Here is a 22,216-nt window from a genome sequence, read left to right as displayed (position 1 = left end):
TTTTTTAAATAAGTCATGTGGGGGGAACAATGTGTACATTCCATGGTAAATTTAATTTCATCTTGCTGAGAATGGTCCTGCCCCAAATTCTCGTAGCCTCTTTCCCAAACCCTCATTGTGTCCCCATTTCAGAGACTCCTGAGCAGCAGTCTCCTGTGTCCTGTTGAGAGTGGACCTCCAGCCTCACCCAGGGCTGGGAGGGTAGACTGCTCCATGCCAGCTTCTGCTCGACTCTGCTCTCTGTCAGAGAACACAGAAGTGAGCCACACTTCTGTGTTCGCTGCTCAGGTTCTCCGTTTCTACAGAGCAGCCTCCACAGCCCAGGGAACCACAGCAGATCACAGTGAGGAGTGGACAGGGCTGGCTACCTTTTGTCCTGGAATTTTAAATGGCATGGATGCAAACTGGTCAAAAGAGCCTCAGTCACTACCACAGCCCATGTCCTCGTGGCAATACTTTTCAAAAAATATACTTTATTTTTTAGAGTAGTTTTAGGTTCACAATAAAATTGAGCAGAAAGTAGAGAGTTCCCATACCCCCTGCCCCCACACATGCACAGCGTCCTCCACTATCAACATCTCCCACCAGAGAGGTCCATTTGTTATAATCATGAACCTACATTGATGCGTCATTATCACCCAAAGTCCATGGTTCACATTAGGGTTCACTCTTGGTGTTGTACATTCTGTGCGTTTGGACAAATATATAATGCCATGTAGCTGGCCATCATTGTAGTATCATACATAGGTAATATCATATATACATAGGTAGTATTCACTACCCTGAAAATCCTCTATACTCTGCCTATGCATCCCTCTCACTCCCACCAACCCCTGGCAACCACTGATCTTTTTACTGTCTCCATAGTTTTGCCTTTTCCAGACTATCATATAGTTGGAATCATACAATATATAACCTTTTCAGACTGGCTTCTTTCACTTAGTAATATGCATTTAAGTTTCCTCCGTGTCTTTTCATAGCTTATTTCTTTTGCGCTGAATAATGTTCCAATGTCTGGATGAACCTCAGTTTATTTATCCATTCACCTACTGAAGGACATCTTGGTTGCTTCCAAGTTCTGGCAATTATGAATAAAGCTGCTGTTAATGCCTGTGTGCAGATTTTTGCGTAGACATAAGTTTTCAACTCATTTAGGTAAATACTAAGGAGCACAATTGCTGGATCATATGGTAAAATTATGTTTAGTTTAGTCAGAAACCGCCAAACTGTCTCGCAAAGTGGCTGTACCCTTTTGCATTCCCATCAGCAATGAATGAGAGTTCCTCTTGCTCCACATCCTCACCAGCATTTGGTGTTGTCAGGGTTTTGGATTTTCACCATTCTAACAGGGATGGGGTGGTGTGCACTGCAACACATTTGAGGCTAGTATTTCCTGCCACCTGAGAGCATCTTGGGTAGATTTCGAGACTTCCTGTTCACCTACAGCTATGAAACCGGTTGAATCCAGTTTACAATTTCCTTCTTCTATCAGAGTCAAATCTTCTCCATCCAGCATCACAGGCTGGATGTCTCCCTTCTCCACTTCAGTCTGTAGTTGCTGTGAAGTTAGGGGCTGGAAGGAGGGATTGAGGATAAAGGGCAAACATCTCTTTACTTCTCAGTTGTCATCCTCCCCTTTGTCATCACTATTTCTCTGCTAACACCTCTGGGGGTCAGGTGTCACTGAGGGCCACCAGGGCTCTGACAAGAAGGCTCAAATGTAGACACTTTCCACAGTGTCCACTTATTTATGAGAAACTCACACATCTTTGCCCTTCCAAATGATGAGAGAGCAGGCTCTTCTGCTGCTCCCCTTCAGCTCTGCCATCTTTCTCCATCCACTTCCCTTTTCCTCTGCAGTGCACACAGTCTGCTGCCTAAACAGAAGCCCAAATGCAAAATGAGGTCCCAATCTCCCTTCTTAAGGCACCCCTTAGAAGGGAATTCTCTTGAAGTCCCTTACTTGATTTCAGGTTGATGATGGGGGAGGTGGGCAGAGAGAAGAAGGGATGAAATGACCTCTCTTCAGGAACATTCCACCAATGGCCCCCAGACCAATAGCCCTATTACTCTTGCTTGCTCCCCTCCCATACAGACTGAGAGAGGAGAGGGATGTAGGGTGGTGGGTGGTTATCATAGGCCTTTTTCTATTGTGGGGTCAGGAGTCTGATCCAGCTGTCAGATATCTGACTGACATAGAGACTTTCTCTAGAATATGGGGTACCCAGAGTTCCTCTTCCTCCAGCTAAAGGCCCAAGTTTTAAAATCAGGGGGACAACTGGAAAAGCCCTATTGAGCATCTTAATATAGGGTGTCAGAGATGTACAGAGAAAGGAATTTCACAGCTTCTCTCATCCGAGCATTCAAGCAGTTAATGACCTATTGGCCGTTCATGTCAAAAGCTGATTACATCAAATACGAGACCCTCGTGCTACAATTCACCCTCATCTTTTCTAGACCTTCCCTTGGTGACAAGCAGCACCCAGTATTTTCCTGAGGATATCCCCTCCTCACTTGAAGACAGTGTTTAGGCAACTCCTTAGCGTGCTTCCCTCCACCTATGGTTCACCAATGATGGATGGGGATGGTGGTGCTATTTAACGGTATGGAGAAGACAGAGAGGGGAACAGGGGTTCAAAGGGGGGAGGAAATTTGAGGACATTTAACCCTTGGGCAAGCAGAGGACACACCACCACTGGAAAGGGGAGCGGGTTGTTTAAAACTCCGATGTTCTTAAGTTGCAAACCATCTCCTCCTCACCCTGCAGTTTTCAGTTAATTTGCAGTAGCTTGTTGGTTCTGTACAAATATTGCCCCTCTCTGGAGTGTTCTTGTCTTCATCTATAAAGACAAATTCAGGGCTGAGGAGAATTGGTATCCCTGAGTCTGTGTTCTTAGAGTAGATAGTAGCACTTAAAAACCTGTTTGTGTTTCATGAAAGCTATTTCCATAAATGGATTCAAGTAGATATTAACTAGTAAATATAGTATCCTAAATGCCTGTGATCTGGACCTAAATAGATGTTTTGGTATAAACAAATGTAATTGTCGGGGATAGAGACCTTGGAGGGAATTTGCAGAAAAATGGTCATAGGAGTTGACTAAGGGATCAAGAGGCAGGGAGGAAGACACCCAAAGAAAGATGCTAAGGGACCATCATTAAGGACTTGAGTGTGGAATCTTTTCTCTTCTCCCCTGGGGCACTACCAGGGCAGCTTTCTTCCTCAAAGGAAACTCAGATTGTTTTAGGAGTCAAAAGGTGACCTCAGCAGTGATGTGATCATATAACTAGTGGAATATTGGGGAAATAATCAGGAAGAACAAGGTCATGTGGAGGGAGAAGCGTGCAGAGACCATCAGCGTAAATCCAAATACCAAGGGGGCTATAACTCACCATCCTGAGGAACTCAGGAATACATCTGTGCTGCTGAAGGGACTGGAAGTAATAGGATCCCTCTGCTGCCCCTTCCTCCTTACACTGAAAGAAAGGGGCGGGGGCCCCACACGGTCAGACCCACTTTGTGCCCTAAATCCATCACTTCCTGCGAAAGCAAGCACTGGTTATTGCTACAGTCCAATGATGTCATTGTCAGATTCTCTGGATCAGGTGAAGGGATTTCCTCCTGAACAGGGCTCAGAGAAAGTGGCTGATGATTGCTTTAGCTGGCTTGCACGCCTCCAGGTGGAGCTGGGGAAGTACAAAGCAAGAGGCAAAAGTCAAAGAGAAAGAGGCAATATTTGTGGACTTGAAACATCTCTCCTCCATCGCCACCTTGGAACCTGATTCTGACTATGGTCTTGGGTTTCTATATCTTAGTCTCCCCACTTAGTAAATGGTAATGATAGTTAGGTTACAGATTATGTGTTTGTTCTAAATTCCCATAATATTAAGTAGATTGCCTTAAAATACTATCTGATGTAGCATATTCTTTAGATATATAGGTAAAGATATAAATATAGATACAGATATGACATATAGTTATAGACACACAGCCCTCAGTACAGCTGTGACTTTATAGAAAACCCCACCGAGGATGGCCCAGGTGACACTCTACCTCCTTTCCTACCACTTACCCCCTTGCTACAGTCACTCCAGCCACACTGGCCTGCTTACTGTTCAAACACATTGAGGTTGTTCCTACCTCAGGACCTTTGCACCAGCTGACCCCAGTGCCTGGAATGCATTTTTTCCTGATGTTTGTCTTGTTCTTTCACTTTATTCAGATGTCAGCTTAGGTATCACCAGCTCACACCTTTCTTTCTAAAAAGCATTGTCCCTCTATCCTTTCCATCCACTTACTCTTTTTTTCTTCACAGTAGTTATCATCACCTGACATTATCATACATGGATATCTGTTTATTTAGGTATGGTCTGTGTCTCCCACTAAAATGAGAGCTTCATGAGGACATGGAGCTGATTTGCATCCACATCCCCAGTGCCAAGGACCATGCCCAGCACCCCATAGGTAGCTTAATAAATTTTTTGCTGAATGAGTGAATGATACCAAAACAAATGGTTATCAACTCAGTGATTAAAAAGATCAACCTAGACTCTCTGCAATGAGGATTTGAGAATCCCAAAAATGTTATAATAGCGTTTCTTAATGTTATCTGCTGTGATGGAAATGGATAGCCCTTTGAAGATGGGGATTTGGCTTTTAGCTTAATTTCTCCAGACTTTAGTTACTCCCCAGCACTCTGGTCACAGTTTTAGGTTGCGGAGCTATGGCGGTAGGTGAGAGTGAGGGTAGCTCATGCAGGAGGCAGTGGTAATGCTAAGGGCTGGTTTGCGGTCTTCAGACCTCCTCTCATTAATCTGCCCCCTTTAACCTTCCAGCATCGAGACTAAGCATAGGTGGTGCCATGCCAGGGGGGCTTCAAGACCAGCGTCTCCCACCTCCAGGCATCCGCCACCCCCAAGCCCCTCCCATGGAGGAATTCTGATGGGGCTACAAGGGGCCTGTGTAAGTGGGATGGGATGGGAAGTTGGGATGGCCAATGGGACATACCACAGGGTGAGCAAAGAGAAGGGAACTCCTGGGACAGGCCACCCAGCCCTTCATCCCCTCTGACTTCTCCCAGCACCCTAACACCCTTCTCTACCGGGGTGTCACTTCAGCTCATTAATCTCCAGCTTCCACGGCTTTTCATGGTAACTGGTCCCATATGTTCATTGCTCTGTGCACAAAATATGTCTGTTTCCATTCCTTATTTACAGTTTAAAGTAGAAACGAATGCTGCTCTCTAAAACAAATCGGATACTGCCCATTTTTTCTTTTCCCCTCTGGATACCCCCTCAGCTCCAAGGGGTCTGTGCTGACAGCCCCGAGGAGGGCTGACAAGAAGCTGCCTTTTTGGCTTTAGCCCCTTCTTCGCCTTCCATACTTATTTCATACTGGATTATCCCTCCACCCGGCCCATTCCCTGAGGCAGCCAGATGCAGTCATTTTACTTGACAAATATCTGTTGAGCATCCAAGCACGGACAGCGCTTCCTTCATGAAGCTTATAGTCGAGAGGCAGAGGGAGAGAGCACACACATGACCACACACGTAAGCAAGTCATTACAACTGATCGGTGCCCTGAGGGGAAAGTAAGTGGAGCTTCCCGATAGCCCAACTTGCTTTTGATGTCTAAGGATATGATATTTAAGTTAAGTCCTGATGGACAAGTGGAAGTTAGCCAGGTAAACATTGAGGAGCTGCATGTGTGAAGGACCTAAGGGGAGAAAGTGCTGAGGACATTTAGACTAAAGTGGATGAGTCACTGCAAGGAAAGGGGAGAGCAGGAGAGGAGACTAGAGAAGGAGGCGCTAGGATCAACCAGGGTTCTATCAGCCATTTTAACAACTTTTAATTTTATCCTAAAGGCAATGGGAAGTCATTGAAGAGTTTATAGCAGAAAAACAAATGATATGATACAATTAATATTTTAAGACTATTGCTCTGGCTAGTGTATGAACAGCGGTTTGGAAAAAGCCAAGAAGGGAATCAAGTAAACCCGTTAGGAGGCTGTCGCAGTAGCCCTGGGAGGGGAAGGATGGAACCAGGAGATCAAAATGGTGGTGGAAAGAAGGTGACAGATTTGAGAGGCCTTTTGAAGGAAGTCTTTGGAAGAACTTCTTAGAGTATTCCACCAGCCCTTGATGGCATACTTCAGAACTTCCAGTAAGCGAGAAAAGTGAATTTCCTCCATGGTTAAGCCGTTGTCTCTGTCATCTGCAGCTGATGGCAATCCCTAACTGATGCGCCCTCTTCATCCCTGCATTAGCTTGGTTGTGGTTTGGTGCAGCTCAGTGAAGTAACATGTGTAAAGTTCTTGGTCATGCCTCTCATGCGGCAGGCCTGCAATAAAAGGTAGCTAGATGTTAAACGTTACCCACAAAGCTGAACACAACTCAGCCATCACAGCCTCTTTAGGGCACTGTGGCCAACTCCTTCTCCTGAGAAAACTTCAGTGAGGAATCTTCTTTGAAAACTGTCTCTCCTGCCATTTCCCAGTAGTCTCCCCCCATGTGACCCTCTGGACATAGTGGCAAATTGTGGGCATCCTCATACTGACCTGTCAGAGGAAGGAAGCTGATCAAGTTGTGGGCCAAACTGCAGCAGTGTCATGATCCACAGCCATTGTTCACGTTTCCTCTCTGGCATCGGTTCCCTGCCCTGCATTATGGTTATACAACAAGCTCCAGAAGGCAAGGAGTTCATCTCATTCAACGTTGCTTCCCCACAGTGCACATAGCACTAACCAAATACAGGTTTGTTGAAATGTACTGAAATGAAGGTACGTGAAAAGAAGCAAGATTAATGAGATATTGCATGTGGATTGGGTGTTACCACTCAAGCCATACTTTGCCAGCTGCCTCACTTGAGCCTCACAGAGAAGACACAATAAGTATCATTGTCCTCATTCTATAAGTGAAAAACTTATGGTTTAGAGGGAAGCAATGACTTTCCCTGTCACCTGGAGAGTCTTTAAGCACCAGAATAGAGCCCAGGCTTCTGATGCAGGTCACTATGTTGAACACCTCCAGGAGGGGGCATTTACGTGGACTGCAGTATGAATGGAACCCCTCTGGACTGTGCAGTGGGCAGGACTGTGCGGAATACGGGTGCAGGGTTGTGCTATCCCAAGGCTGTTGTCTGAATGTTTCTTTTTGCTTACTTCTGGCCATTGGGCTATTTACCACCTCTTCTAGAACTTAGCCTGTTGGGGAAGGATATCGGCTTGATTGAGGCCTATGAGGTTTTATTCCTATTTAGATGTGGAGACTCTAAGACATAAGACATATTTACATTCACTTAGTTAGTAAGTGGCAGAACTGGACCAGGAAACCAGGTCTGTTGACTCCAAAATCTGTTCACTTTCTGCCACCAGAGCCTCTCAAACAGGAGTCTGGGTAGCCTTTGAACACAAGATGGTGTGTCCAGACCAGAGACCCATGAAGCCACAAAATAAACATGACCTGTGTTTCCAAAGCATCAATTTTAATAAATGATTTAGGGACAGATCATTACTTTTTATAATGCATTATGGAGTGTAATGCAACAAATATATTAAAAGTTAAAGATAAAATATAAGACTTGAAACAAATTCCACACTTGCCATAAGCACCTTGGACTAGACCCACAGACGTGGTCCCAGTTACTCTCCATACTCCTGGTCTTTTCCTTCTTCCTGCATTTTGGGCTGCTTTGGTGGAAAGGTTTGAGAAGCACCCAGCTACACCACGCTGGTTTTCCATAACACTGAGTTGTCAATATTCACTCTGCACTGAAGAGCTGCCAGTGAGGAACTGAGTTCCAGGTTCACAATCGCAAAACAGCTGCTTCTTGTAATATGTGCATTTTCTCTAGGTATATTTTATCTGTAGATATGTCTGGAGAGGTATGAGAAGGATGAGTTTTAAATGTAGGTAATGTCTGTAGCACAAAGCATGGCACACAGAATAGGTGCTCAGTAATTGAGTTAATTTTTTTTTTTTTTGGTGAAGAAGATTGGCCCTGGGCTAACATCTGTGCCCATCTTCCTCTATTTTTTGTATATGGGACGCAGCCACAGCATGGCTTGATGAGCGATGTATAGGTCCGTGCCCCGGATCCAAACCTGCGAACCCCCGGGCTGCCAAAGCGGAATGCGTGAACTTAACCACTACGCCAAGAGGCCGGTCCCCAAGAGTTAAGTTTATTATATTATGTCTTAGCTCTCACGATCATCATAAGAAATCACAATGTCCTTTATAACCAAGGTCACAATCTCTATGCATTACGTAGATCACAGACACGGCAGAAAAGAACTATGAGGACGTCAGGGAGGCGTTCAGAGCCCCCTGGAAAAGCAGCTTTCCCATTATTGTTACACTCACGTGGACACAGACATCAGAATGCATTTCCGTATCAGAATGAGCTAGGAGGGAAGAGGACCTTATTCATTTTGAACTGGCTCTGATGTATTAAGTCCTCATCTCAGGTTAGTGGTGGAATGTACACTCTGGCGGGGTCTTCAGTGTTAACTGACATGCTGGCATTAATGGTGGAACAGATATGTGGTGTCCACCCAGAAACCTGATCTCTCCACTTCCTGGACGTGGTGCACCCAGGGCAGCAATAATCACGGTAATCGCAGCTGGGATGGAGAGAGCTGTTTCCAATACAGTGAAGTTTTATTTTTCCTACTCTCTTGACAAATCACTGATTTCTTCCTTTTCTAAAAGCTAGCTAGAATACCAGCCTTTCTGAGTTATTTCCATAGAAACAATTTTACACTGGAATTTTGGTACTAAACCAACATAAAGCAGTCACTTTACCATAGACAATGACACGAATATATATTGCTCCTGCTTTTCTGGTTGCCTTTGCTCAGCACATGTCAGTCCCTGTTGGCTTTTCATCATCAAAAGAGGCAATGCTTTGGTCTCAAATGCTGAAGAGTCAGATGGTCTCTTGGGTCGAAAACCATGATGTGCAGGAGGCCATAAAAAGCTCAGTAATGTTGAATATTAAAATAATGGCAGTTTGATGAAATGTATATGGTTGGACTGTACAACTTCTCATTGCTGAGAGATGTGTAAGTATTGTACACTGATCACACACCGGGCAGCGTGCTGTATTAGTTCTTTCCAAAGGCAACGTCTTCTCATTGATCCACTTGTGAAACTCCCCATCAAGGATGATAAGAGCTAGTGGGATGGGGGTGGAGGAGGAATCAGAGGAAGGGGGAGTGTAGGTTGTTGCTGTCTAACTTCACTTTATTGTTAAGATGAAGAATCCTTGTTTTTAGATCCAAATATGATTCCTAAACATCGGTATGATTGCAGTTTTATGCTCTACTGAGAGAAGACTTATTTGCTCCTGATTAGAGCCAAATGTAAAATAAGGAGAAACTACCATCATGTCTAAGGCTGGGGCTCTTTGGCTCTTTAAATTGTAGATAGTGCACAAGCAGGGGATAATGGGACCCATGAAGGATGTCACTTGAGGTGACACAAAGTCCAGGAAGCCCTTCTGCCTTTACCTGCACATCACTAGGGGGTTCCAGGGTCTGCTCATTCTTCCTCAGCTACCACCAGGGAAACTGGGGTGGAGTGGGGGATGGGGTGATAGGGTGAGGACTGAGATGGCCCTAAGGTTTGCATTGGAAATGAGCTGAATCTGGAACAAGAGCAGGGTTAAGCCATGTGCTAAGCTCTAGAAGTAGTTGGTAATAGGGAAACCACCAAGAGTTACCTGAGAAGGCAGGGGAGGAGTGGGGTTGAGCCTCACCTGGAGACATGAAGATGCTGAAGGAGGAGCAAGATTTGTATTCTGGACCAGAACTGCACAGCTCCTAGTACAGGTAGACCTTATTGCGCTTTGCTTTATTGCGCTTCACAGATGTTGCATTTTTTACAAATTGAAGATTTGTGGCAAGTTTTGTCAAGCAAGACTATCAGCACCGTTTTTCCAACAGCATTTTCTCACTCTGTGTCTCTGTGTTACATTTTGGTAATTTTCACAATATTTCAAGGTTTTTACTATTATTATATTTGTTATGGTTTTCTGTGCTCAGTGATCTTTGATATCACTATTGTAATTGTTTGGGAACTCCACAAATCATGCCCGTATAAAATGGCAAGCTTAATAAATGTTGTGTGTGCTCTGACTGCTCTACCAACTGGCTGTTCCCCCGTCTCTCTCCCTCTCCTCTGGCCTCCCTATTCCCTGAGATACAACAATAGTGAAATTAGACCAATTAACAAGCTTATAGTAGCCTCTAAGTGTTCAAGTGAAAGGAAGAGTTCCATGTCGCTCACTTGAAATCAAAAGCTAGACATGATTAAGCTTAGTGAGGAAGGCATGTTGAAAGTTGAGATAGGCCAAAAGCTAGGCATCTTATGCTAAACAACTCGTCAAGTTGTGAATGCAAAGAAAAAGTTCTTGAAGGAAATTAAAAGTGCTACTCCAGTGAACACACAAATGATAAGAAAGCAAAACAGCCTAATTGCTGACATGGAGAAAGTTTTAGTTGTCTGAATAGAAGATGAAACCAGCTACAACATTCCCTTAAGCCAAAGCCTAATCCAGAGCCAGCCCCTAACTCTCTTCAATTCTGTGAAGGCTGAGAGAGGTGAGGAAGCTGCAGAAGAAAAGTCTGAAGCTAGCGGAGGTTGGTTTGTGACGTTTAAGGAAAGAAGCTGCCTCCATAACATAAAAGTGCAAGGTGAAGCAGCAAGTGCTGATGTGGAAGCACAGCGAGTTCTCCAGAAGATCTAGCGAGGATAAAACTAATGAAGGTGGCCACACTAAACAACAGTTTTTGAATGTAGACGAAACAGACTTCTACTGGAAGAAGATACCATAGGACTTTCACAGCTAGAGAGAAGTCAATGCCTGGTTTCAAAGCTTCAAAGGACAGGCTGACTCTCTTGTTCAGGGCTAAGGCAGCTGGTGACTTTAAGTTGAAGCCGATGAACATTTACCATTCCAAAAATCCTAGCACCCTTAAGAATTATGCTAACTCTACCTTGCCTGTGCTTTATAAATGAAACAACAAATGCTGGATGACAGCATATCTGTTTACAACATGATTTACTGAATATTTTAAGCCCACTATTGAAACCTACTGCTCAGAAAAAAAGATTCCTTTCGAAGTATTACTGCTCATTGACAATGCTCCTGGTCACCCAAGAGCTCTGATGGAAATGTACAATGAGATTAATGTTGTTTTCATGCCTACTAACACAACATCCATTCTGTAGCCCATGGATCAAGGAGTAATTTCCACTTTTAAGTCTTGTTATTTAAGAAATACACTTCCTGAGGCTATAGCTGCTATAGATAGTGATTCATCTGATGGATCTGGGTAAAGTCAATTGAAAGCCTTCTGGAAAGGATTCAGCACTCTAGGTGCCATTATGAAAATTTGTGATTCATGGAAAGAAGTCAAAATATCAACATTAACAGGAGTTTGCAAGAAGTTGATTCCAACCCTCATGGATGACTTTGAGGCGTTCAAGACTTCAGTGGAGGAAGAAACTGCAGATGTGGTGGAAATAGCAAGAGAATTAGAATTAGAAGATGTGACTGAATTGCTGCAACCTCATGAGAAAACTTAATGGATGAGAAGTTACTTCTTATGGATGAGCAAAGAAAGTGGTTTCTTGAGATGGAACCTACTCCTGGTGAAGATGCAGTGAAGGTTGTTGACATGACAACAAAGGATTTAGAATATTACATAAACTTTGTTGATAAAGCAGTGTCAGGGTTTGAGAGGATTGACTCCAATTTTGAAGGGGTTTCTACTGTGGGCCAAATGCTATCAAACAGCATCGCATGCTACAGAGAAATCGTTTGTGAAAGGAAGAGTCAATTGATGTGGCAAACTTCATTGTTGTCTTAGTTTAAGAAATTGCCACAGCCACAACAAATGTCACCAACTACCACCCTGATCAGTCAGCAGACATCAACATTGAGGCAAGACCCTCCACCAGCAAAAAGATTACGACTTGCTGAAGGCTCAGATGATGGTTAGCGTTTTTTAGCAATAAAGTATTGTTTAAATTAAGGTATGTAGATTGTTTTTATAGACATAATGCTATTGCACACTTAATAGACTACAGTATAGTATAAACATAACTTTTATATGCACTGGGAAACCAAAAAATCTGTATGTCTCACTTTATTGCGGTATTCACTTTATTGTGGTGGTCTAGAACCGAGCCAGCAATATCTCCAAGGTATGGCTGTACTCAGAGCTGTTCTTGCTCCCCCAAAGTGTTCTGGAATCAGAAGGGGGAGCATTATCAAGGAGAGCTTTATGGACTGAATGTTTGTGTCCCCCCAAAATTAATATGTTGAAGCTCTAGCGCCCAGTGCTGCTGTATTTGGAGACAGAGCCTCACAGGAAGTAATTAAGGTTGAATGAGGTCATAGGGTGGAGTCCCAATCCAATAGCATTAGTGTTCTTATAAGAAGAGAGACCAGAAGTTCACTGTCTCTCTGCATGAACACAGCTCCGAACGGCCGTCCACAAGCCAGGAAGAGAGCTCACATCAGAAATCAAAATGGCTGGAACCTTGATCTTGGACTTCTAGCCTCTAGAACTGTGAGAAAATAAATGTCTATTGTTTTAGCCACCCAGTTTATGGAATTTTGTTGTGGAAGCCCGAGCTGACTAATGCAGAAAGCCTTCCCTATTTCTGAACTGATTCCACGTCAGACTTGAGGCAGAATGGAGAGAGCTCCATGTATTTGGAGAGCTGGGTCCTGGTGGAGACTCTACCACTCCTTACTGTGCGGTTTTGGGTACGTCACTTTGCCTCTGGGCATGGAGATTCCTCATCTCTTCAGTTGGGGTAAAGGAAAATGCCTGACTTACTCCACAGGATTACTGGATCATCAAATACTTAGCATAACAACAGTAGCTAATATTTTTTGCACGTTACTATGTACTGGGCATTATTTTAACAACTTATTTATTTTTAAGTTACGTTCATTGAGGTATAATATACATATAGTAAAATTCACCTCTTTTAGCAAATAGTTCTGAGTTTTGGCAAACAGTCATTTAACTGCCACCACAATCAAAATATAGAACACTGCCATCATCTCCCAAAATTCCCTTGTGCCCCTGTAAGGCAAGCGCCCCCCTACCAATTCCCAGTCCCTGACAACCATAGGTTTTCTAAACCTATATTTTTCCCTTTTCAAGAACATCATATAAATGGCATCACACAATGGCACCACAGAGCTTTACTAATATCAACTTATTTAATCTTCACAAACATATTTTGGGGTAGGTACAATTATCATAGAATAAATAGACATGGAAATGCTGTGAAAAGGCAAAAAAAGTGTTATACAAACATGAAGTATTTATTATTATTGTTATTTTCATGATTTGTATTGTTGTTATTTCATGGTAGAATAAAGACAAAATCAATTCTCAATGCAAATTTTGTACTAAATTTGTCTTATCTGCTCATGTAGAATCCAAGTGCCAGAAGATAGAAATGATAGCTCTGGGACCTTCCCCCCTCAAAACATGATCATTTGCCTTGTTCTGGCAGGATAGAGATTTAATTATGAGAAAAAGTATTCACAAAAATATTGTTAGCAATAAGGTCCAGCATATTCTCTGACTAATCCGAAAACACTTCGTCTTAAAGCTACTAAGTCATAACCCTTACGTCTATGGTAATGGTAAAAGAAAATGAAAGATTTTCTAGGCTGCAAATAACAGCAATTTCAGGTGTAGTGACAATCAATCCCCACTGAAAGAGAGATGGTGACCAGGCTCTCACCAGCGCCCCTCCTGACTCAACCTGAGTGCTCATTCAGGACTTCTAGGCAACACAGGAAAGGCTGAATTTCTCCCCATGAATATCCCCTGGTTCAAAGCCACACACCACGGAAGCACTCCATCACTCTATAATAGGAGAATTCTGGTCTTCCTGGATGTGGTCATAAAGCGCCCACAGTCTGACCACAATGGTTCCAGGTTCTCCAAGGAGAATATTTTGCATAAATTGTTTCTCTTTCCTTTTTTTAACTTCACATTACAGATGCAACACATAATAAATAAGTAAATAAGGTTCAGCTATTTCTTCAAGTTTATAGCTTTCATGAATTTTTAAGGAACAGATCAGCAGAAACTGCTGAAACAAAGCAATGGGGTATAGGGTGTGTGAGGAGCTCTAGGCACCTCTTCAATATTTAATGTGGCCAAAAGCCTCTGATGACTAATCATCTCTTAATGGGGCTTGACCTTTGGCCTGTGTGTTTCTCAGGGAGTAAAATGTTTGGCTTCCAAGCAAGTTATCACTCACTCACTGAGTAAATACCACAAGCGGAAAGTGGCCTCCCAGGCATCACTGGTCATTCCTGGTTGAGTTTAGAAGGCCCCAGATTAGCATTACTCACCTTTAAATCATCAGTGGTTTCAAAGCCAGCTAGGCATTTGCTCTGGATCTATAGAAAGGCTCCAGCCTGCCATTTTACCTCTCATAAACATAGCTGAGACTACGCATCGCCTTGGATGGAGAATGAGTTGTGATGGGTATAAGCACAATCATTTGGGGAGATAAGGAAAGAATCAGACGAGACTGAATGCAACATTGGGATTTGAAATGGGACTGCACAAGTGAGATTTGAGAGGAATTCAAAGAAAAGGAAGCAGGAATGGATTGGGAGGGGCAGCAATAAGAATGGATGCTGTAGGAGAAGAGCAGAGAACATGATGAGGGAGCAAGGAGGATGGTAGATGCATTTTATGTGAAGCCCAACAGAAGAAGAGCTAAGCTTGTCACCTCCTCTCTCGCCTCCCAGTGCACCTGGAAAATGGGTTGTGCATTACTCATTAACTTGTATTAGCGATAAAGATGCTTTGCATATTTGTAAGAAATGAGAAGAACCCAGGCTTCCAGCATGAATAGTGGTGGGATAAAGAGCTGTCTTCTACACTGTTGGTCACCAATTTATATCTACACTTTCTCAGCAAGTTCCTCGACTTCCCTAAATCCTTGTTTTCCAATGTAGAAAAATAAATCATGCTGGTTGTTAAGCCATGGGGAAATTTTCACAATTTACAACTCAATGACCTAAGGGAATGTACCAAAAAGTATTTCTTGGGTAAGAAATAAATATTGTAGTTGAACTGATTAGATGTGTCCAATTTGATTAAAAATAATAAAATCATTGATTTCTAATGCAAGACAGTTTCACCAAGAGCCTTTTAGTATTCTCTCCAGGATTTATTGTCTTAATTACCTTTCAAACAGGTAGATTTAAAGGATGCTCAGGCCCAGGTATTTGAACTAGAACACAGTTGTTATTTTTGTTTTTAATCAGATCATCCTATACATGTCACCATCAAAATTATGAGGCGTCATGGAAATAAACATTAACAGCTAAATAAAGAGTTCTTATCTTAATTTGTTTTAAAAAACAGTATCCATTATTTTCCCTAACTTGATTTATAACTGTGGAATTTCTTTTTGGCCATGGGTCTCAGACATTGTTCTGATTAGCTTCGCTTATTTAAGCAAGTTGCAATGATTAGTAGCCATGATCATCCAGTCCTTTTCTTTTTCATGGTGTAACTTTTTTCTTTACTCCCTGTCCTTTGTCTCCAGCCCCAGAAGATATGTGATGCGGTCACCATCTGTAGAACAATATTCCCTCATATTATGCATTATGATGTCTTCCTAGATTGCATTCCCAGATTGAATAGTTCCAGGTCTGCGCCATAGACTCCCCCATCTACCTTACAGATGGCAAACCGAGGAATGACTGGATTTCTCACACAGCTCAGAGAGCTCTCAGATTCCTGTCAACGCCAGTATTTTTGGTTGCATTTTAAAAAGTCACAAATTTCATTAAATGGTTCTTATTTGTAGCATGAAATAGGTGAGACTGTTTCTGTCCCTGTAATCTAAGGCTTAGTTCTATCAAGAGTTTAGAGAAGTTATTGGAGGATGGATAGGAAGGTAGTCAACACTGATCTCTTTGAAAGAACACATTGAAGATTCCTCCCTAAATATCAGCACTCACAAAAAACCCACTTGAAGATGTAGTATGCTTACCAACCTACTCCCTCATGCCCCACCAGACACAACTGATTAACATCCATCCCTCTTGAGGCAAGTGACCCGTTAGCAAATTAAGGGATTGACTGCAGTGTGACCAGGCCTATACTAAGGGGCGCTGGACATCTTCGTGCTTAGAAAAGTCACTGAGCTGTAGCAGGGAGGAAGAGGTCCTTGAAATGGTGGAACTTGAGCTTGTCTTGAAGAGACCTTCGAGAAGTAGATAGAAAGGAAAGGAGATCAAACTTTCCAAGAGGCATGAGTAGGTTTGGCCTGGGTGAGGAGCCACATGGAGGCTTGCTGGCTGAACACAGAGCATGTGTTAGAGCTTGCAGAAGCTGGAAACACAGAGTGACCCATCAGAGTGACTACAAGATGTCCAAGAGGGAGGAGTTATGTGTATGGCTTTAGGTAAGCTACTTAAATTCTCTGAACTTTGGGGGCATTATTTGTAATTTGAAGACAAGCCAGTATCTACCCCAGAGGGTAACTATTGGGTTCAAGCGAGATCATTGGGTAGAAATTGTTTGTAAAGGTGAGGTATTATGTGTTGATGGATGACTGTGGTGGCAAAGTGGTGTTGGGTGATTATAGAACCACAGCGTTTTGTGCTAGAAGTAACCAAGAGCTGGTCTAACCTGTCACATTTTTTTTTTTTTTTTTTGTGAGGAGATCAGCCCTGTGCTAACATCCACCAATCCTCCTCTTTTTTTGCTGAGGAAGACGGCCCTGGGCTAACATCCGTGCCCATCTTCCTCCACTTTATATGGGACGCCGCCACAGCATGGCTTGCCAAGCAGCGTGTCGGTGCGCACCCGGGATCCGAACCAGCGAACCCCGGGCCGCCGCAGTGGAGCGCGCGCACTTAACCGCTTGCGCCACCGGGCTGGCCCCATAACCTGTCACATTTTATCAATAAGGAGATAAGCCAGATCTAAGGTGACTTACCTAAGCTAGTTAATAGCACAGCAGAAACTAGAACCCCAGTCTTTTGTGTTGAGGAGAATAAAAATTGCAAGTCCAAGTCCACTCCCATCTAACTGAATTTCCCATCTTGCATCAGTTCAATCTGGTGAGTTTAGTGACAAGCATGCGGCCTGACCCGACTTGACACTGGAGCACCTCTCAGGCGCTGTGGTGTAGCCTGAAGTCAAAGCAGCGGTTCTGACTCCCAGCGTCATACTGGAGATCACATTCCACCTCACAAATATTTAAGCAAGAGTGTAAGGGCAAGTTGCCAGGTAGCACAACATAAAACAAATGTCTCATTGAGTTTGTCGCTGCCCAGTTTGTGGTTTGTGAGATCCAAAATCCATCCAGTGACTGTGACTGGAATGTGACAGTAATTCATAACAACAGTAACGGTTTTTTTTTTTTTGGTCTACTGTTGTGACATGCTCCAAAATCCTGAGAAAGGGCTGTAAAAGAACTGTTCAGAAATGTTCTAAACGGGTTTAGAAAACTTGTGAACCCTGTCTGAACTTTTGTTAGATTCCCCCACCACTCACCCGTTTGACATCAGGACAAGGAAAGCATTATTTATAACAGCATGTGTGAAATCCCAGACGGGATTCTTGAAAGAATTAAAGTGAAAAATCTGTCCAAAGAGACTGCAAGCATAAAATAAATGATCAGGTGGGAAAACATGTAAATCAAAATTTGAATCTTTTTTCTCCTTTAAACAAAACAGGAGCTTTTTCTTTGGCCATTAGCAACACAGGACAAACAACTTGGCAGAGTAGGTATGGCAATCAGAGGAGCCTCAAGCCCTTGTCACTGCAGAGTGTTGAGTCTGGGAGAGTCTCGTGTGTTGCCTGTCCTTAACGTCCCCAGAATGGCTGCTTCTCATTGAGAAAATAAGATAGTAAAGGCTATAGAGAAGGAAGTAACACCTTGAAAGCATTTAGTGCATTAAAATTTAGAAAGCACTTTTGCAAATATTGTCTGCTTGGGTATTTCCCTCACGATAACCCTGGGAGGTGTTTATTGGTACCCACATCTTATAGTTGGAGACACTAGGACATAGAGAGGGTTGTCCAAGATTACCCAGCTAGGAAATAGCGCACTGGAGAGTGCACCGGAACCCGGAGTTTCCAATGGCATGAATCGAGTGTTGTCTGCTGCACACCAGCTGGGAATGCACAAGGAATATGGAAAGCCTGGGCTCTCGCTAGGTTAACACACCCCAGAGTGTGTTTTTAGCTGTCAGGTTCTAGGAGATGCATGTAAGTGGTTCTCTGTCTCTGTCCCTCTCCCCCACAAACACATTTCAAATTAGTTTGCCATCAGCATCCTTTCTGGCTGGTGAGTGCCTCTGTCACATGGCCTGTGTTTTGAATACCAACCTTGATGGTGAGTATGGTCATCACCTTCAGGCAGGCCCAGGCAGCTCCATGAGGGAAATCTGTGCTCACTGAACAGTGACTACCTGTCACTGTGGGGTGAGAAGCAAGTGAGGAAATCGAAAGCTGATGGAAGGCAACTAGCCTCTACTTAGTGTACGAGCTTTTGGTATATTTGAAGCTGACCAGAAAAGATATGGGGGCACCCTAACCCTGAGCCAGCAAGCTGTGTCTCTACCTGTCAGATTTGGAGTCATCATGCAGAGAAGAATAGGAAAAAAAGCCCGCCCCTTTTATCCCCATGCTGTCTTTGATGCTAAGAGCATCATTTGAAATCACCAAGCACATTAGACATCTCTGACACTCTCCGCTCCGTGGGCTCTGGAGTTGAGCAGCATTTTTCAGGCACTCGTAGTCCATTTCCTTCCTTTAATGAGTCAGAAATTGATATTGAGATTTATAATTGGGCAGAAATTCTACGTGGCGTTAGTCTCAGGACACAGGGGCTGACAGTCGTCATCACTGAGGTCTCACTCCTGCCGTGAGCTCACATGCTGCCCAGGGTCAGGCATGGCCTTCAGGCTGGCAGTGCTGGGTTCACCAGCATGGGAAGTGAGACCCACCACCCATAGGACTACTGTGCAGAAATCTGATCATGGTGTTAAAATCAGACAGTCTTGTTGGGCTACAAATCTGAAAATGGAATTTGTAACCTTTCTCCAGGAATCAGGAAGTCATAAACAAGTCTCCTTTGTCAAACAAAGTCCTCTCTGCCTGTGATGATACTCTTGCCATCCAATGCCTCAGCTCTGGTGTTTTTACTAAAATGAGCTTTTCAGAAGTCGTACTTATTTATTTGTTTTTGAAAATAAGCCCAGTTGCAGTGGCCTGCAGTAGAGGAAAGTCCTGAGCTCTGAGTCCAAAGACCTGACTTTGTGTCCATAGCAACCTGAACCTCAGTTGTCTCATCTGTAAAATGGGAATAATTTCTGCCCTGCCCATCACTGGATTGCGGCGAGGGTGTTCGAAGCAGCACTGTGCCTCAACCTCACACCTTAAAGCAGAAGGAAGCTCTGGCCTTGCTAGGAAGTAGAGTCACTTGGTGGGCCATTTTGGATGCAGAGCCCATTACTTGTCATCCTGGTCAAAGTTATCTTGTTAATGAGAAGACTGGGTCATCCTCACACCAGAAAGTTCATGTGTGTTTTTTTCATCCAAGATGAACATCCACCCAATCGTCATCTCTGCTCCTGTCTAGTTTCAAGAAAGAGAGAACTGCAAATACCTGTAATGTGAAAAAAATATTTTGACCATTCTTTGCCCTCTATCTCTGTTGCTTGAGATTGTAAAGAAATCATATTTCCCTTAAGTGTTTATAACCAATTAAAATTAATAAATACAAATAAAGGAAAGGAAAAAATGTCCCCTACATCTCTCTTCCACACTTTTTTCCCTGAGGGTGGGAACTTGGTTTTGGGGTGACTGACGCCTCCTTGTTGCCCCTTTTTCGCCAGGTTGGTGGCCACACGATGCTGCCCATTCGCTGGATGCCTCCAGAGAGCATCATGTACAGGAAGTTCACCACCGAAAGTGACGTCTGGAGCCTGGGGGTGGTGTTGTGGGAGATCTTCACATACGGCAAACAGCCCTGGTACCAGCTGTCCAACAATGAGGTACGCAGTGGGCCGGCAAGATGCCTCCAAAGGCCGAAGCCGAGAGGAACCTCTCCGCTGGAAGTCGGGCCACGATCTTAGGGGGCTTTGTTGGGAGCGGCACCACCCCAATGGCCTGCTGGGTACCTAACTGTACAGCTCTCCCCAGATTTAAGAGTCCTAGAGAAGAAGAGTAGTGTTTGCTGACACGCCTGTGATTCTCTGGTGATGGGACTGAGGAATCACTGTGTGCTGCTCGTCTAGTAAATGAATAGCAGAGGTGGCAGCCCTGCACCCTTAGTGTCCAGCTAGCTTTTTGGTCTTGTTCCAATAGGGTTTCAAGTTTCTTTCCTTTTTGCACATTTCACTAGAACATTTACTTCTAGTGAAAAACTCAAGCACTTTGTTTTCCTATTCTAATCCTTTCACAAATCTGTCTGTATTTGAGGCATAGCTTCTTTGTGAGGTACCTAATATCTATCTTCAGGGCCACATCTGTCTTTCCATATCCAATTCCATTATCCAAAATGGCCACCCATGTCTATAGCCCCAGCGAGGTTCCCTCGTCAGTCAGCGCCCTGACACAAAAGTGACCCAGGTTCCATCTCAGGACAGTAAGACTGAAACACACTGGATTCCAGGGTAAGGTTTGGGAGCATTCCATATAGATAAATTATTTCTCTACCAGTTTGGTGAAATCATGTGGCTTGAAAAACAGATATAAGCCAATCAAATTAACCATGGTATACCAACCTATAACAGTTGCTCTCTTCCTTCTGAAAAAAGGAAAATACTCAGTGGGTTTCTTTCAAGCAGTCCTCTCTGCGCTGACGTTGATTTTATCTGCCTGGTTTTACCCTCCCGTCTGATCCTGTCTTTGCTCTCCGTCCTATCCAGGTGATAGAATGCATCACTCAGGGCCGAGTCTTGCAGCGACCTCGAACGTGCCCCCAGGAGGTCTACGAGCTGATGCTGGGGTGCTGGCAGCGCGAGCCCCATATGAGGAAGAACATCAAGGGCATCCACACCCTCCTTCAGAACTTGGCCAAGGCATCTCCGGTCTACCTGGATATTCTAGGCTAGGGTCCTTTTCCCCAGACCGATCCTTCCCAAAGCACCTCCTCAGATGGGCCGAGAGGATGAACGTCTTTTAACTGCCGCTGGATGCCATCCATCTGCTGTTCTTCACTCTGACAGCATTCACAACAGAGACACCGAGAAGCTTTCAGAGGGAAGCAGTGTGTACTTCTCCATCCGTAGACACAGTATGGACTTCTTTTTGGCATTATCTCTCTCTCTCTTTCCATCTCCCTTGGTTTATTCCCTACTTTTTTTGTTTTTTTTTTTTTTCTTTTTTTTTCGTCTTTCCTGCTTCACAGTCCTTACCCTTCCTTTTTGAATCAATCTGGCTTCTGCGTTACTATTAACTCTGCATAGACAAAGGCCTTAACAAACCTAATTTGTTATATCAGCAGACACTCCAGTTTGCCCACCACAACTAACAATGCCTTGTATTCCTGCCTTTGATGTGGATGAAAAAAAGGGAAAACAAATATTTGACTTAAACTTTGTCACTTCTGCTGTACAGACATCGAGAGTTTCTATGGATTCACTTCTATTTATTTATTATTATTACTATTCTTATTGTTTTTGGATGGCTTAAGCCTGTCTACGAAAAAGGAAAACTTGTGTTCAATCTGGGAAGCCTTTATCTATGGGAGATTAAAACCAGAGAGAAAGAAGATTTATTATAAACTGCAGTATGGGAGGAACCAAGACAACCATTGAGATCAGCTGGCGTCAGTCCCTATTTAGGAAAAACCCAGCGACTGTTAGCTGGGAGGAATGTATTCGGCACCTTCCCCTGAGGACCTTTCTGAGGAGTAAAAAGACTGTTGAACTCTGTGCCATGGATTCTTCTTTTCCATCACCAGAAAGACTAGTGTGTAGTAGAGAGAAAAGATGGCTTCCGTGAGACACAAGATGGCGCATCACACGCTCAGACAGTCTTGTCTTTGTAGATCATGGTGATAGCACAGGTTTGTTTGTCCGAGTGTTATCCACTGAGCCTTTGTCAAGTTCAGTTGAAAATAGGTGAATTCTTGTCCCGAGATCATTTCAAGGTCAGATGGGAAAGCCAAGGACTTGGAAAAGATAGGACG

At 43.6% G+C, this 22,216-nt stretch overlaps 1 protein-coding gene across 3 annotated transcripts in view; it reads left to right on the top strand.

The window, feature by feature from the left end:
- NTRK2 (neurotrophic receptor tyrosine kinase 2) overlaps positions 1 to 21,137 on the top strand; it is a 352,156-nt gene extending 331,019 nt beyond the window's left edge. For all 3 annotated transcript variants that reach the window (XM_087444336.1, XM_004440798.3, XM_087444335.1), the window contains 2 exons: positions 19,917 to 20,075; positions 20,952 to 21,137. In XM_087444336.1, coding sequence (XP_087300462.1) covers positions 19,917 to 20,075; positions 20,952 to 21,137 — 345 coding nt within the window. The remainder of the gene's footprint in view (positions 1 to 19,916; positions 20,076 to 20,951) is intronic.
- The last annotated feature ends 1,079 nt before the right edge of the window (positions 21,138 to 22,216 follow it).

Source organism: Ceratotherium simum, chromosome 20 (genome assembly GCF_057802395.1).
Source record: "Ceratotherium simum simum isolate JZ-2026a chromosome 20, ASM5780239v1, whole genome shotgun sequence".
Taxonomy (NCBI): Eukaryota; Metazoa; Chordata; class Mammalia; order Perissodactyla; family Rhinocerotidae; genus Ceratotherium; species Ceratotherium simum.
The sequence above is the reverse complement of the archived record's forward strand: the minus strand, read 5'-3'. Positions and strand labels throughout refer to the sequence as shown.